At 34.9% G+C, this 15,923-nt stretch overlaps 2 protein-coding genes across 4 annotated transcripts in view; both read right to left on the reverse strand.

Annotated features, from left to right (window-relative positions):
• Positions 1-15,923, reverse strand: part of LOC115216434 — a 254,983-nt gene that overhangs the window by 186,593 nt on the left and 52,467 nt on the right. The window lies entirely within an intron of this gene.
• Positions 15,105-15,923, reverse strand: part of LOC115209167 (SCAN domain-containing protein 3-like) — a 1,415-nt gene continuing 596 nt past the window's right edge. Inside the window, exons 1-2 of the mRNA XM_029777436.1 lie at positions 15,841-15,923; positions 15,105-15,451 (exon numbers count right to left, since the gene is read on the reverse strand). The exon at positions 15,841-15,923 is cut by the window's right edge and continues 596 nt beyond it. Of these exons, the coding sequence (XP_029633296.1) occupies positions 15,105-15,451; positions 15,841-15,923 (430 nt within the window). The remainder of the gene's footprint in view (positions 15,452-15,840) is intronic.

Consider the following 15,923-nt stretch of genomic DNA (forward strand, 5'->3'; position numbering starts at 1 on the left):
TATCAGTAAAATTATAGAGTGAAGTACATGAGTTTGCATAAATTTGAATATATTACTTCCTGTTTAAGTGTGCTCTTACAAAATAGTACTTATTTATGCATTAGAATGCGCAGTTCGTGACTTGGGATAGAATCCAATGTTTTGAATGTGCACCTCCCTTGTAGAGAGCAATTTTCTCCCTCAGACCAAAGTCTACAATCAACAGATTTCTATTCTCCCCAGGGAATATAAAATTTATCAAAACTCATGAACTTCACATCATAATGGCTGCGTTAAACAGGAAGCAATGAATTAATTTTTGTTTTTATGTTTCTTTCTTAATTTAGCAAATAATACAACAAAAGAGGTTTTACAAAATGAAATTTTATTTACTTTGACCACGAGTTTTAGGCAACGCGGAATGAAATTACCACTCTTTAAACATGATCAGATTATTCATTTCCTAGTGTGATATAAAATGAGTGCTAAATATTTTCAACACTATACAGATTTTTGGGTCTACAAATAAGTGTCTGTGTGTGTGTATGTATGTTTATATATATATATATATATTCATCTCATCATCATTTAGCATTTGTCTTCCTGGTGGATGGCATGGGTCGTGCAGTTTGACCTGGTCTCTAGGGCTGGATGCCCTTCGTAATGCCAACTGCTTTACAAAGTGTATTTTGTTGTGGCACTGGTACTAGTGAGTTCATCAAGTAACATGTAACACCACTTGACTGAGTAATATATATATATATATAATATATATATATATATATATATATATTATATATATATATATATATATATATATATATATATATATATAATTAATTAATAAGGGTGAGAGAATTAGATACTAATTTAATAGTATATTTATTCAACACCAAGTGGCCTAGTGCTACGAGAAACCTGGATTATTATAATATTTTATAACATATTATAATATTTTTACAAAATAAATATAAGAGAGTGGTCACTATATTGCTCACTCTAGCACCAGTTAATCCAAAAGGTTTCAACCACGAAAATACATGTTTCCCATGAAAGCCAGTACGACTGTTAGCTCACACGGACAGGGCAAGTAAAAAATAACAAAATAGTTATTTTTTACTTGCCCTGTCCGTGTGAGCTAACAGTCGTACTGGCTTTCATGGGAAACATGTATTTTCGTGGTTGAAACCTTTTGGATTAACTGGTGCTAGAGTGAGCAATATAGTGACCACTCTCTTATATTTATTTTATATATATATATATATATTTGTTGTGTTTTTGCAGAATGGAGAGTGGTTAAGAAGTTTGTTTTGCAATCAAAAGGCCCCAGGTTCAATAACATAGCAAGGCATCGTGGGTAAATGCCTTTTATCAAAGCTTCAGGGAAAACTGAGCTATTTGAATGAAATAAGGAAGATAGAAACTGTTGAGATAGAAACTGAGATGGACACTAACTGTAACTTGGTGAAAACAAGTGTAGGTACTCTCAGTATTAGTAAAGCTTTCAACTTTGTCTGGCAGAGAAATCTAATGAAAAACTGTCTGTCACTTGACTTCTGTCAGATCACTGCATTACAATATGTGCAAATGGAACTGTCACTGACCCATACTATCAACTCTGGTATGCTCCAGACTTTGGTTTTTGTCTTCAATAATCTTCCACACAAACATCAACAAACCTTCATTATTCAATAAACTTCCACATCCAAGTACCATCTTTATCAAGAAATCTCATCAAATTTGCACAATACTCCAGGAAGAAGAAACACCTTGAAAATATCATCCAATGGGTGGCTCATGTTAATTTGTCTTCATCAAAAGCACAATCACTGTACATATCAAGAAAACATTATTTCACTTTACACCACCCTAAACAAAACACTACACAACTACATCCCGCATGGCTGCTACAAGTGCCAGGGCGCAACATCACTGAAGATCTTACTTGGCAAATACATCCTCATCATAGCTGAAATGATATCATAAATACTGGCTTTCCTTGTCAGAAACAGAAAACACTTCACCTCCAACTGCTACTCACTCTCTGCAAAACCCAAGTATACCTGTGATATTTAGACAGGGGAGTAAAAATTAAATCTTGCCATTTACCATAATCTCTAAGTCAACTCCAACATGTATGTCATGGTTGCAGCTAGAGTCCTAATTAAACAGCAAATATTGATTTAAAAAAAATTATTATAAGTAGTATCAATACTATGGTACTCTTCATTCATTTTTTGCAGTCATCTCACTGAAATGGCTTCAACTTTTACCCAACACCAATTAGCAAAGATAGTAACAGATATAGCAAAAAAGAAACAACAAATCATGCCCCACCCCTACCATATGGTAAGCACAATCAATCACCTTTAGTAACACTCCAAAGATCTCCAATAATGACAAGGAAAATACTTTATAATGATTCAGAATATTATTAGTTATGCCCCAGATAAATTCTCTTGATACCTCTTACAATTACTTAAAATCCTTTTGAGACAGACACAAAAACCAGTAGCTGCAATCTATAAATATTTCAATGTCAAAGTTTGGTTAGCTTTAACAAAGTGAATTTAATAAGTGTTGGGGAGCTTAGTTAGGCTGAATAACTGATACGGGATATCGAAATATAAAGGTTAATTTGGTATCATATAGTTACCAGTTTTTATGAGACTTCTAAAATGATTTGTAAGAAGAGCTGGGTACAAATGAATTGAGGTCTAAAAGGTTCTAGTGATCAATACGTATAAAGGTAGAAGAATACGGGAAGGCTGCAGCAAATAAATAAAGTGTAAAAGAATTCTTGTGCAAACCTTTTGTTCTTAGAATCAAGACTATCTGAAACCTGTTTACTAAGATGTAATACTAGATTAGTATGGAAAAGGTTTTAAATATATCTTTAAAGTTGCACATAAAGTTGTGCATACTCGACAGAGCATTAGTGCATACTCGACAGTGTTAGTACCCTGAGAGAAATGTTGGACCTAAGAAGCATCAGTTGTGGTGTGCAAGAAAGACGATTGCGCTGGTATGGTCATGTGGCGAGAATGGATGAAGATAGGTGTGTGAAAAAGTGCCAATCCCTAGCAGTGGAGGGAACCCGTGGAAGAGGTAGACCCAGGAAAACCTGGGACGAGGTGGTGAAGCACGACCTTCGAACTTTAGGTCTCACTGAGGAAATGACCAGCGACCGAGACCTTTGGAAATATGCTGTGCGTGAAAAGACCAGGCAGGACAAGTGAGTCCAGCCCACTTATGCATGCCCTTCCTCCCTTGGACACACAAAGACCTGTTGAGGCAAGCGAAGTCGATATCGAACCTCATCCGACGACAGGCACCTATGCCAACCACCTCTGCTTGCGAAGACATGTTGGGGCAAGTGAAATCGAAATCGAAATTGAACCAATCCTATGACTGGCACCCGGCAGATGCCAGGACCCCTGGACTGGAGATACGTAAAAAGCACTATCCAAATCGTGGCCGATGCCAGCGCCGCCTCGACTGGCTTCCGTGCCAGTGGCACGTAAAAAGCACCAGCTGAAGCCAGTGCCGCCTCGACTGGCTTCTGTGCCGGTGGCACGTAAAATGCACCAATCCGACCGTGGCCAATGCCAGCCTTGCCTGGCACCAGTGCAGGTGGCACGTAAAAAGCACCCACTACACTCACGGAGTGGTTGGCGTTAGGAAGGGCATCCAGCTGTAGAAACATTGCCAGATAAGACTGGAGCCTGGTGCAGCCTTCTGGCTTCCCAGATCCCCTGTCGAACCGTCCAACCCATGCTAGCATGGAGAACGGACGTTAAACGATGATGATGATGAAAGTTATACTCAAGCAACTTTAAGTAAACATCCAACAACCAAGAATAAAGGGAATAATTACCAACGAATATAAAAATTGTAAGATGAAAGTAAATGATACGGCTTTATTCATTAGCTAGATCAATGTCTGCCAAATATTTTTTTTAATTCATTATACTTTGGCTCTTAAGGTGGCGAGCTGGCAGGAACGTTAGCATGCTGGGTGAAATGCTTAGCGGTATTTTGTTTGTCACTATGTTCTGAGTTCAAATTCCACTGAGGTTGACTTTGCCTTTCATCCTTTCGGGGTCGATAAATTAAGTACCAATTACGCACTGGGGTCAACGTAATCGACTTAATACCTATGTCTGTCCTTGTTTGTCCCCTCTATGTTTAGCCCCTTGTGGGTAATAAAGAAATAGGTATTTTGTCTGCCACTATGTTCTGAGTTCAAATTCCACTGAGGTTGATTTTGCCTTTCATCCTTTCGGGGTTGATAAATTTAGTACCAGTTGCATACTGTGGTCAATCTAATTGACTGGCCCCACCTCCCCAAAAATTTCAGGCCTCGTGCCTAGAGAAGAAAAGATTATACTTTGGCTCCTGAAATGATAATCAAAAGGCCCCAAGTTCAATAACATAGCAAGGCATCATGGGTAAAATGCCTTTTACCATAGCTTCAGGGAAAACTGAGCTATTTGTAGTATTTGGCTACAACCTGTTCATTTAACACCTGTTTTCCATTCTGGTATGGGTCATTAAAATTTTGCCAGGGTTGTCTTTGCCTTTTATCGTTCCAATTTTAATAAAATAAGAACAAACATCCAGCCATATTATCCAATCATTGAGTCCTTGAAAATTTTACTGTAATGTCAAATTCCATAACATGAAACCTGTTTTCTTATTGGCTTCTTTGTTATGCAAAATAAAGTAGTCAATGGGAAAAAAATAGGTTATATTACAGGATTTTACATTATGGCAAAATTGTCAAAACACTATTTCCATAATGTGAAAGATGCCTGTACTAGTCATGTGCTTTAGACAATAAAATGGATTACATTCCCCACTTCTAAAATTCAGCTGTATCAAAGTTAGAATGCATTATTAATATATTTGTTACCACCGTTACACTACCTAAAACTTGGACTTCAGATTTGATTGTGCCCATTCTGACCATAAAACTTATGAAACCCTTCAAAGCCCCACTTTTATAGCAGTTAGGCCTTAAAAGATAAGAGTTTTGTTTTCTTTTTATACTAATAAAATGTAAAACTAATGCAGTCAGACTGTACCAACAACACTAAAAAATTCTAACAAGAATCGAAATTTGAATTATTCTGCTGTAAATAAATCTACATCTGCTGAATTTATGTATTCATAAGTTTTGTGAGCCTTCAACCACTTGTGAGCCCTTGGTGCACTGGGAAAAGAAAAGGCTGGAGAAGTCAACCTCAACGGCAATTCAAGGAGTCAGTCAGGCAGTCTGGTGTGCTCTTTGACACCCTTCCAGGAACTCAAGAGTTGCTGGAGCTCTCAAGCCCTGTCAATCAACTCAGCTAGAAGAATACCACTCTAGTGTAAAACTTACAGCTTGCTGGACATTGCAGCTGTCTTAGACTACCAAGCAACTGTGGCTAAAGAGAACTACTATACTACTATACTAGACTGTGACTAAAGAGAACTACTATACTAAGCACAGGCAAGAAGAAAAAGCCCTGTAACACCAAGGATCAGTTCACATAGTCACTGGAGAGCTTTCCTCTCTTCTGCATGATCTTCAGAAATAAAGAAACCGCTCTCATATAATTAACAGCCAAATGAGCAATGTTTTACTGACAACATTTAAATAACAACATCAAAATGGCTGTCTTCTCTTATTTAATATATTCCCAGAGATAATGGTAAGAAATACATGTGCTCAAACTTTGTTCAAGTAGAAATACTGACATGTATTTTAACAATCCCAAAGAAATGAATGATTAAGTTAAGCTTAATACAATGTGAGTCTGACAGGTTTTAAGATCAAATCATTATAAATATTTCAAACTGAGTAGACACATACAATAATGTGAGTAAATATTATGAAAAAACTGCATGAAGTATACACACATGTAAAATGAAATTAGGTTTCTCAGTGCAAAGTGTGAGTAGCTCTTAATAAGTATATGAAAGTCAGCATGAATTTGTTGTAGAGAAACAATGTTAAAAATCATGCATTTTATTGAATTAAGTCCCATACATCTCAAAGGATGCAAATGATGGATCTTGATAACAGAAATATTGTAGAAAATTCACTTATTATAAAAGTCAATCTTTCCCTCCTCTAGAAAGTGCCATTAAATAAATTACAGCAGTGTTTTTGTGATAAGAATAAAGCCTACAACTTACTTCTTATATAAATATATTTGATGACAATTTTATTTTTTTTTACTTTATAAATATGAAAAGTTAAAAAGAAAAAAAAGCTAGCTATCAAAGATATGTTATTCAAAATCTTTAGTAGTTTCAATAAAAGAAGCATTGACAACCTCTGCTTTAAGATAAAGAGTAACAAAAAGAAAAATGTAAAAAAAAAAAAAAACTTTGAAAACCAAAGTCAACCGAGCAATTCAGAATATTAACAAATAAAAGTAAATGCTATGTAGCATTTTTAGCACCAACATGCTACTGCTTCTGCCATCACAGATAATATCAAATATATCCGATTTCAAAACACCATCAAACATATAATAAAATACTTTTCTATAAATTCTTGTTTTATTAACAAGATTGGCTGCTAGTAAATTATCAAGGATTTGTGAATTATTCTGGGCCAGCTGGACAAGATATTAGCCAACAAATATATGAATCAAGAATTCATATATGCACTGCAGGTATTTCATTGTCTCAGACTAAGATAATTAATTCTACATCATCTCAGTTCATCTAGTTGTGAGGAATATGTAGTAGGCTGTTTAGGAAAGCTATCTAACTCTGTATTCAGGAAAATATTTGACTTATCTACTAAAAGCTATAGAACTTTATATCAAAGTAACTAGCATTGCATGTCCTTTCTTATTTTATTAGATTAATGGCTATAATCTGACATAACATTGCATTGATAATTCTGCAACTATTACTAATCTGCTACCAGGATTGCAATAGCAATGTCGTACAAACTAAGAATTTACATCCCTCGTAAGAAATGTAACAAAAACACCATAAGTAGGTCAAATTATAGAAATGATATTCTTTGATTTTTTACTGAAATAAAGGTTTAAGCTTTTGTTGTCTCCTTTTTATAAAGGTTTATAACATCAATTTTTTTTCTTTAATTGAATATTTTCCAGGTGATTTACTTTTTAAAAAATAATAATAATAATAATACACCACGAGAAAGACTGATTTTGTTTTTCTTAAATAAAAAAGAAAAAAAATTTTCTTTGAATGTGCTGTACTCAAAGGAAGATAATTTTCATTTGGAAGGATGGGGGAGTGTTCTTGTATGAATTGAGCTGTCTTCAAAACAAAAATAAATAAATATGAGAAAAAAGAAAAAAATTTAACACTAAATAGAGCTTTTTAAAAGAAACAATAAGAGTAAAAGTAATGAAAAAATCTTGAAACCACCAAGGACAAATACCAGATGACATCAGACTTCCTAAATGCTACAGATGTTAGACCAGTTGTCGGCTCTATTCAGAGTTTCATCTGTTTCATCTATGACTAGTGCAACAGTCTATCAGAATTGCAATAACAATAATAAATCAAAATAAATATAAATAAAGAGCATTGAAAAAAAAAAAAAAAAGAAGAAGAAATGAATGAGCAAAAATGTCTAAAGCAAGTAATAATATAGGATTAAGGTTTTGAATAGCAAAATCCATTTTGTTCTACTACCACATACCAAATATAAAATACAAGGTTTGAAAGAAGTCTTTGCTTGCCCCCAAAAATTCACACCCTCACACACTAAAATGTGCACATAAATATAGGTGGGTGTATGCCTATATATGCATCTGTGCACACAAAGGAAAACAGATATATGCATATGAAGAGATAAGTTTATTATTATAGTGGGAACTGGCTACAACACTGAACATTTGTATATACATACACACATATGTACATACAGTGTGTGCATATATACAGACATGCATACACACACACACACACACATATATGTATACATATGTGTGTGTGTGTGCGTGTATATATAAAAAATAAAGAAAATGTCAACAAAAATAATTGCTTTCCAAATCGGCACGAAACCCCAAATTTGTAGTGGTAAGGAAATGAGAATTTTGTTTGCCTTTTTTTTTTAGCAAATTCCTTTGCCAGAGTGTAATAACCCAAATAAAAGCAATTAAAGCTAGATTTGTTAATGATTTAACACTGCACTATAAGGATTCCTTCAAGAGGTACAAGATTGATTTTTTTTGCAGAGAAAATTTATAGAGGGGAAAATATATAGAGACCCATCTGTAATTTATACAAAAAAAAAAAAAAAAGTGATAGACAGCTGTTTAGGATGAGTTGGGCCACTCCTAAACTTACCTTCTCAATCAACCACTATCAACTCAAGCAAAATCACTTCACTCAGCTCTAGTACCAGGAAAAGACACAACAAGTAGTAATTTATTGATAAGCTTGAGAAACAAGATTATTTTTAGAGATATTACATATTTAATCGTTTCCCAACATGTTAGTTTTAATAAATATAAGTTTTCCTTCTTAATGTGCATTGTTTTGTATTCTTATGAAAATATTAAATTTGTTCCTTGTCAAATTGACTGATATTTTGTTTTTAAGAAAGAAAAAGAAGGTAATTAAGAAAGTGATTCGATTCCTGATAAATGGTTATCATAAAAATGACAGTGCAGTACAATAGCTAAATGCTTTCTTGTTTGTTCTAAGATTGAAATTCACAGTACATGCACACACACACACATGTGATTGACTATGTAGAGCAAATTGGACATATCCTTCCTCAGTTTATATGAAAATCAGTGTTGCAAACAAACATACATTGAATGCATGTGAAAACAAAAATTACTCCTTTGGCAGTGGCGTTTTAACATCCAGTTAATCGTGTTTGCAAGGGTCAGATGGAATTTAATGAGGTAGATTTTCTACAGCCAGATACCCTTCCAGCTGCATTTACACATGAGGCTACAAACAGTATTTATGTAAAGCACGCGATTTACATTCAGGTCAAAGACTAAAACCCAAATATTATTAACACGAAGTGGGTGTGACTTTACTATTGAAACTCATTTAAAAGTATATATATTGCAGTTCACCACACTCAAATTCCACCTGGAATTTTTGCTTTTCGTCTTTCTCCAGAGTTTACAAAATAAGATTGAAGGTTGACTGCATTGACCATTACTCCTTGTCAATAAAAATAAGCCACAGTCTAATCAACAACACACACATGAATAAAGGAATCTTTGAGAAAGAAAAAAAAATGTCAATAATTTGCTGGCTGTTATTTCTAGTTCTACAAAGTGTGTTATAGCATCCTATTACAATTTACTATCTATAGGCACAAGTATGGCTATAGATGCAGATATGACTGTATGGTTAAGTGCTTCTTAGCTGTATGGTTTCAGGTTCAAGCCCACTGCATGGCAACCTGGACAAGTGTCTTATTACAGCCTCGTGCCAACCAAAGACTTGTGAGGGGGATTTGGATTTTATAGACAGAAATTGAAAAAAGCCTATTATGCATGTCTTCGTTTTGGCATCATGTAATAGCTGTAAGCATCAATGTTACACAAGCAGTGTTGTTTGTTTGTAATCTTCCATGAAAATATGCTCAACTGGGGAAAATCTGCCTCAATGAATTCCGTCTGATCCATGCAAGCATAGAAAACTGAGCATAAAAATGATGTGATGATGGGGGAAGCACTCCGTCGGTTACGACGACGAGGGTTCCGGTTGATCCGAATCAACGGAACAGCCTGCTCGTGAAATTAACGTGTAAGTGGCTGAGCACTCCACAGACACGTGTACCCTTAACGTAGTTCTCGGGGATATTCAGCGTGACACAGAGAGTGACAAGGCCGGCCCTTTGAAATACAGGTACAACTGAAACAGGAAGTAAGAGTGAGAGAAAGTTGTGGTGAAAGAGTACAGCAGGGATAACCACCATCCCCTGCCGGAGCCTCGTGGAGCTTTTAGGTGTTTTCGCTCAATAAACACTCAAAATGCCCGGTCTGGGAATCGAAACCGCGATCCTATGACCGCGAGTCCGCTGCCCTAACCACTGGGCCATTGCGCCTCCACAAAAATGATGATGACAATGATGATGAAAAGAATATTAGAAGCATAAACACAATGCTTATAGCGTGTTACTTTGCAGCATTAATTGGTTTCCCTTGTCAACTGATTTCTAATATCACATATCAAAATCCAAAAATATTATACTTTGATTAAAAGGAAAAGTAATGTAATGTGTTAAGTTTTTCCTAACTGGGGTTAATGACTTTCTAAAATATTAAAGCAACATTTGAACAATTATCAAAATACTGATGCATCCCAAAGCAGACATTTTGGCTACAATATATTTGTAGATGTCTGCACACATTAAAAAAAAACCAAAGTGCATTGCTCTTTAACCAATTGGCTTAATGGATACAGTAAGGGACAATTAGATGCAGGCAGGAACTGATATTGACTGTAAAAATCTTGTTTAGCCTAAAGGTTAGGCAGTTCTAATTAACAAGTTAACTTTCATTGGAAAATAGAAGCAAAACTCCTTGGAAAGTTACCTGCAATAGGCTAGTGCCCTTCACACAGACAACAACAACAAGCATAAGAACATTATTTAAGAATACACTATTTTGCTATCTATTATCCACATCTTTTATAGAAATGAATATTAATAATTTGTTTTTGTATTTTTCTTTTCATATGATCTTCACCATTTTAATGTCCACTTTAACATGCTTGCAAGAGTGAGAATTAACTGAGGCAGATTTTGTATGATTAGATGCCCTTCGTGTGTCAACCCTCAACTATTTCCAATTAACGTAACAATCCTCAAGTTGACTGAACAATATACAGCCCGAACATATTCAAGCAATGAACTCGAAACAAATGGTATCATTTGAATGAGCCTTTTGTTTACAAAGCTCATGCAACATGTCATGACATGTCAAGAAAAGAGGACATAGATTTCCTGCAAAGAATATACACAAGATTATCTATTTGAACCTATATGATGACACAATGCAAATCCTCTGGCTACCAAATAATGAACTAGCTTCAACAGATGATGAAATTAGCAGTGATGAAGGTGTAATTTGGAGATACAGATCTTGAATACATATCTCAAGAAAATAGGGATTCAAGAACATTTACAAAAGAATATTGGAATGATCTTACAAGTGACTAATCACTAACTAAAGAGAAGGCAGAATTATTAGCACACCAGGCAAAATACTTAGTGGCATTTCAGCTGTTCTTACATTCTGAATTAAAATTCCACTGAGGTTGATTTTGCTTTTCATCCTTTTGGGCTCAATGTAATTGACTTCCTCCCTCCACTTAAATTGCTGGCATTGTGCCAAAATTTGAAATCAATATTAATTTGGAGTGAAGGCATAAGAAGTATGATGACAACCCAGACAAAATTTATGATAGAAAATCATATTCACAAAACTCTAAAACAAAATACTCCTCAGTTATATGCACATCTAATTCAATACACAATATAAAAATGAGATAAAAATGAATTATGCATGAATTAATAAAGAATATGTTGTATGCGTTTCAGTTCTTGAGCGAAAAATGTTATTTAATACACTTTAAAGTTTTGATTATATAAAAAAAGGAAAAATTTAAATTATCGTATTTGTAAAACTAGACACACTAATGAAAAGCTAAAGACAGATGTAGAATCAATGTTCAAAATGCATTCAGGAAACACTAAGTGAAAACAAAGAGTTTATATTCTCAACCAGGATTGTCAAAGTTTTAAACAATTTTTAGACTATGTTTTCTTTGAGGCTACAAAATCATCTTCGTCTTTTGTATGTAGTGTTATAACGAGAAACGAGCTCATAGGGATAATAAACTGACAGCGATCCATGTAATCAAAGAATTTTATTGAAAATATATACTGAAATGGGTTCCGATTGCCTATTCAGGCCCATGGAAAGATGTCAGTGAGCATCACAATCGAATGAAACACTTATCACTGGAAGCAGCACTAGAATAAATCTACATATCTAGCTATATATATATAATAAATGTGAAAAACTGATTTCTGTGTGTCAGTGTGTCACACTTGGACTCCTCTCCCACTATTCAATGACACTCCTACTTTTCTTCATGCTGGGGTGAGAGTAATAGTAGGCATATAGAGACGGTGAGAGTGGTGGCTAAGACAGAAAGAGAGAGAGAGAGAGAGAGAGAGAGGGAGAGAGACAAAGAAATTTAGAGAGAGTTGATGTTTTCTTAAAAGAAGTAGTGTTGATGGTGGCAGTGGGAGTAATAATAAAAGAGAGAGAAAGAGTGGGTATGTGAAAGAAAGAGGGAGATGATGTACAGAAATTCCTGTTGCCAACATACTAAACACTATAATTTTTGTTTCATTTTTTGCTTTCTTTAATACACACACACACACATATGTATGTGTATAACATACACCTCATCGAAATAAAGTTTCCCCAAAATTAAACATCTACAATATAAATCCTGTTTTGTGTGTGTGTGTGCAAAAGATTATAACAGCCGTATTTTTCAACTGATTTTCTACAAACTGGGAACATACATTACTTACGTTCAAGGGATGGTTTTAGACTCTTAAAATTTTTCGCATAATGAATACTGGGCCCCCTGGGGACAGAAAACACCCGTTCCTGGGTTACATGAGAAAGGGAGGTAACTCTTTGTGAAGTAACTTTCTGAAATTGATTGTCTCCTTTACATCCATTGGTCATAAAAAAAACAAAAAACAATATTACTTTTTATATTAGATTCACGTCTTTGAAAGTTTAAAAAAAATATCAACTTCTGGTTTTCTAGAGTCAGTAACATTTATATCTCTCTACCCACTTCTCTCTATCTATATTGCTCTATCCATATTGTTTCCACTTTTATTGTTTTCACCGTAAATTTTCAATCGCTATTTACAAATAACAACAATAAATTATTGACAGAAAGAAGTTCACAATTACTGATGAAAGTAATTTCATACATAATTTACTGATGAAAGTAATTTCATAAACTTCACTTCAATCCATATACACTTAGTTAATTTCCCTAAAAATTTCATATTTACTTTTGCAACGGTTTTGTGTTTTCTTGTTAATGGCTTTTTTCTGGTACCTTCAATACCGGCTCTTTGGTTCACTAAGTGACAAATTTGGCTTCAACCTGTACAACTCTTTATTTTCCATAAAAATTTCTTATTTCTTTTTTGCCTTTCATATTCAGAAATATAATTTCCGTTACCCAGTTATTTTTATTGTTTACTTTCTTCTGCACCTGTGTATTTCTGTATACGTATATAACCATGCCAAGAACGAAGGTGTCAAATTTGTCCACAATGTCAGGGTCATCAAAAAGAATGTCTTGGTCCAGGGAAAGAGAGACAGCGGCAGAAATGGAACCATACCAAGAAATGAACAGACTGCGCACTACAAAAACCAGAGCATCTCAAAGGGATGAACAGAGGTATGCATGGCTTTCAAAGTATAGGATCTCCACTGCAGAGCGAAGAGCAGTTGCAACAGTTCAGAAAAGCAATTTCTATGAAGCAGCTTTCAAATATGATCCAGCAGTTTTTTATGCAGATGGCATTAGAGATTTCATGAAAAACGGACATTAAACGATGATGATGATATATATATATGGGCTTCTTTCAGTTTCCATCTACCAAATCCACTCACAAGGCATTGGTCGGCCTGGGGCTATAGTAGAAGACACTTGCCCAAGGTACCATGCAGTGGAACTGATCCCAGAACCATGTGGTTGGTAAGCAAGCTATTTATCGCACAACTTCTGTGTGTGTGTATGTATATATATATATATATATATATATATATATATATATATATATAATATATACACACACTCACATATATATATATGAGGAGGTTATGAGTGTGTGTGTATAGTGTATACACACAAGGCAAAATCCTCTACTCTTTCAGTAGATACAAGAGGGGGATAACTTTCACTTTACACACTCATTTGATCTTCTAAAACTAACAACTAAATCTCTGTCAATTAATACCTACTATGTTACCGAAGAAGGGCTCATTAGACAATGTAGTCTTACATCCGCTATTAAGTATATTACATCCAACCACTACTCATGAGCATGTAAGGCTTGGTTACATTTATACTGTCACTAATTGCTTTAATTGCTTATGCTAATTGCAAACATAGCCATCCTGTGAGACACCCTACACCTCAATTTTGATCCTGTGGGACATCCAGCATGTGAGAACTAGAGAAGAGATCTGCAACATCACACTGATGGTGCTCACTGCAGATGAGGGGACTGGAACAAGTATGAAATGAAGGACACAGTATGCTGCTTAGTCCAGGAATTGAACTCGTGATCTTATGATCTAGCCAACATGCGTTACACGTGGAATACTTCTGCTCATAGGATTACTGAATTAGGGCCAAGCTGGAGCTAAAACATCAGTTCCATGAATAGGAAAGTGGAGTAGAATGTTTCATTGTTTGCAGTAATTAGTCAACTCATCTCTTTTATACATGGCTGGTGATGAAAGGGCTTTGTTTAGCCCTTTTAACTTGTTCTGGAGACACTATCAACTCTTCCTTTGTATACAGTTGGTGAGGAATGGGCTTTGGCAGGCCGACTTGCTGTAGATAAATTACTCAAGAATAAACTCTTTAGTTGTGCTCCTATGACTGCGTATTTATTATAGTAGGAGGAATATGAGGATTGAAAAAAAGGCAGGCAAATTCCTGTAATCAATAGTATTTAAAAGGGATTTCAATTTTATAAACATAATTTCCATGGGATGCAAACTCTACTGTGTTCTCAATAACGAAGAGTGGGAAAATGTCAACAAATTTTGTTAATATCTATCTTAAGGGGTCCTAGGATTTGTCACATTGATAGCTACTGCTATAGGGCAGTAGTTCCCAACCTTTTTCAGCCCAGGGACCATTTTTTACTTGAAAAAATTTCTAGGGACCACTTCTACTTTTACTTTATGCTGTTCTATTTTCACATTAAAATACTTAATGAAAAGACAAAATAGTCTATTTACACTTTTAAATTTATTTTAGAAAACAAAAGATAAACACCAGATATCAAAATCATTTTTCATAAAGTCATTCCTTTTGAGTCCATTCAGCTAGTGACTAGCTTGATACTGGTGTTTCTCACACAAGATATCATAATCAATTTTAATGAACTCATTTAGTCTGAGTCTGATAGTTCCTCTGCTGTTGACATCTAATTTATTTCTTTTTCTACTTAAAATATCTACAACAGATGAAAATGCAGATTCCACCATCCATGTGGTAGGGAAAGAAATGATGCTTGCTACATGTCGAAAAATATTTGGGTGTGATCCCTTTATCGATATGTAGGCAAAGACACCCCCTTTTTCAACTCTTCTTCTCAGTTTCATATTCTCTTTCAAGTCCAACATTTCAGCCACCTCAAAATTTTCATCTCCTGGCTCATAATCTTCTAGGTCTACAAACCAGAGTGGATAATCCATCTTTAATAAATCATTGTATCTTTTCTCAAAGTCTACATGAAAACCTTCAAGATGGGCAATGCATGAAGCAATGCATTCTGATGTAGGAACGGTGGTGTTAAAATTTCAAATGATGCCAATCTTTTTTTTTTAACTGTTTTTTCCAAAATTTTAATTTCCCCATATAGGCTAGAGTAGAAGACACTTGCCCAAGGTGCCATGCAGTGGTACTGAACCCAGAACCATGTGGTTGGTAAGCAAGCTACTTACCACACACCCACTCCTGCGCCTATGTAGAATATTTTTGATTTAAACTGGGAAAGTCTTTCCAAAATTTTCTTAGCTGTATCAGTTTGCTTCTTGGATTTGTAATGAGTCATCTGACTCTTGAACATGAGAAAGTTGATTAATGGTTCCCACAAATTCACCAGTCTTTCAATGCTCAGGCCTTTTGACAACCATCTTACT

The sequence above is a fragment of the Octopus sinensis genome, linkage group LG1, assembly GCF_006345805.1.
Source record: "Octopus sinensis linkage group LG1, ASM634580v1, whole genome shotgun sequence".
Classification (NCBI taxonomy): Eukaryota; Metazoa; Mollusca; class Cephalopoda; order Octopoda; family Octopodidae; genus Octopus; species Octopus sinensis.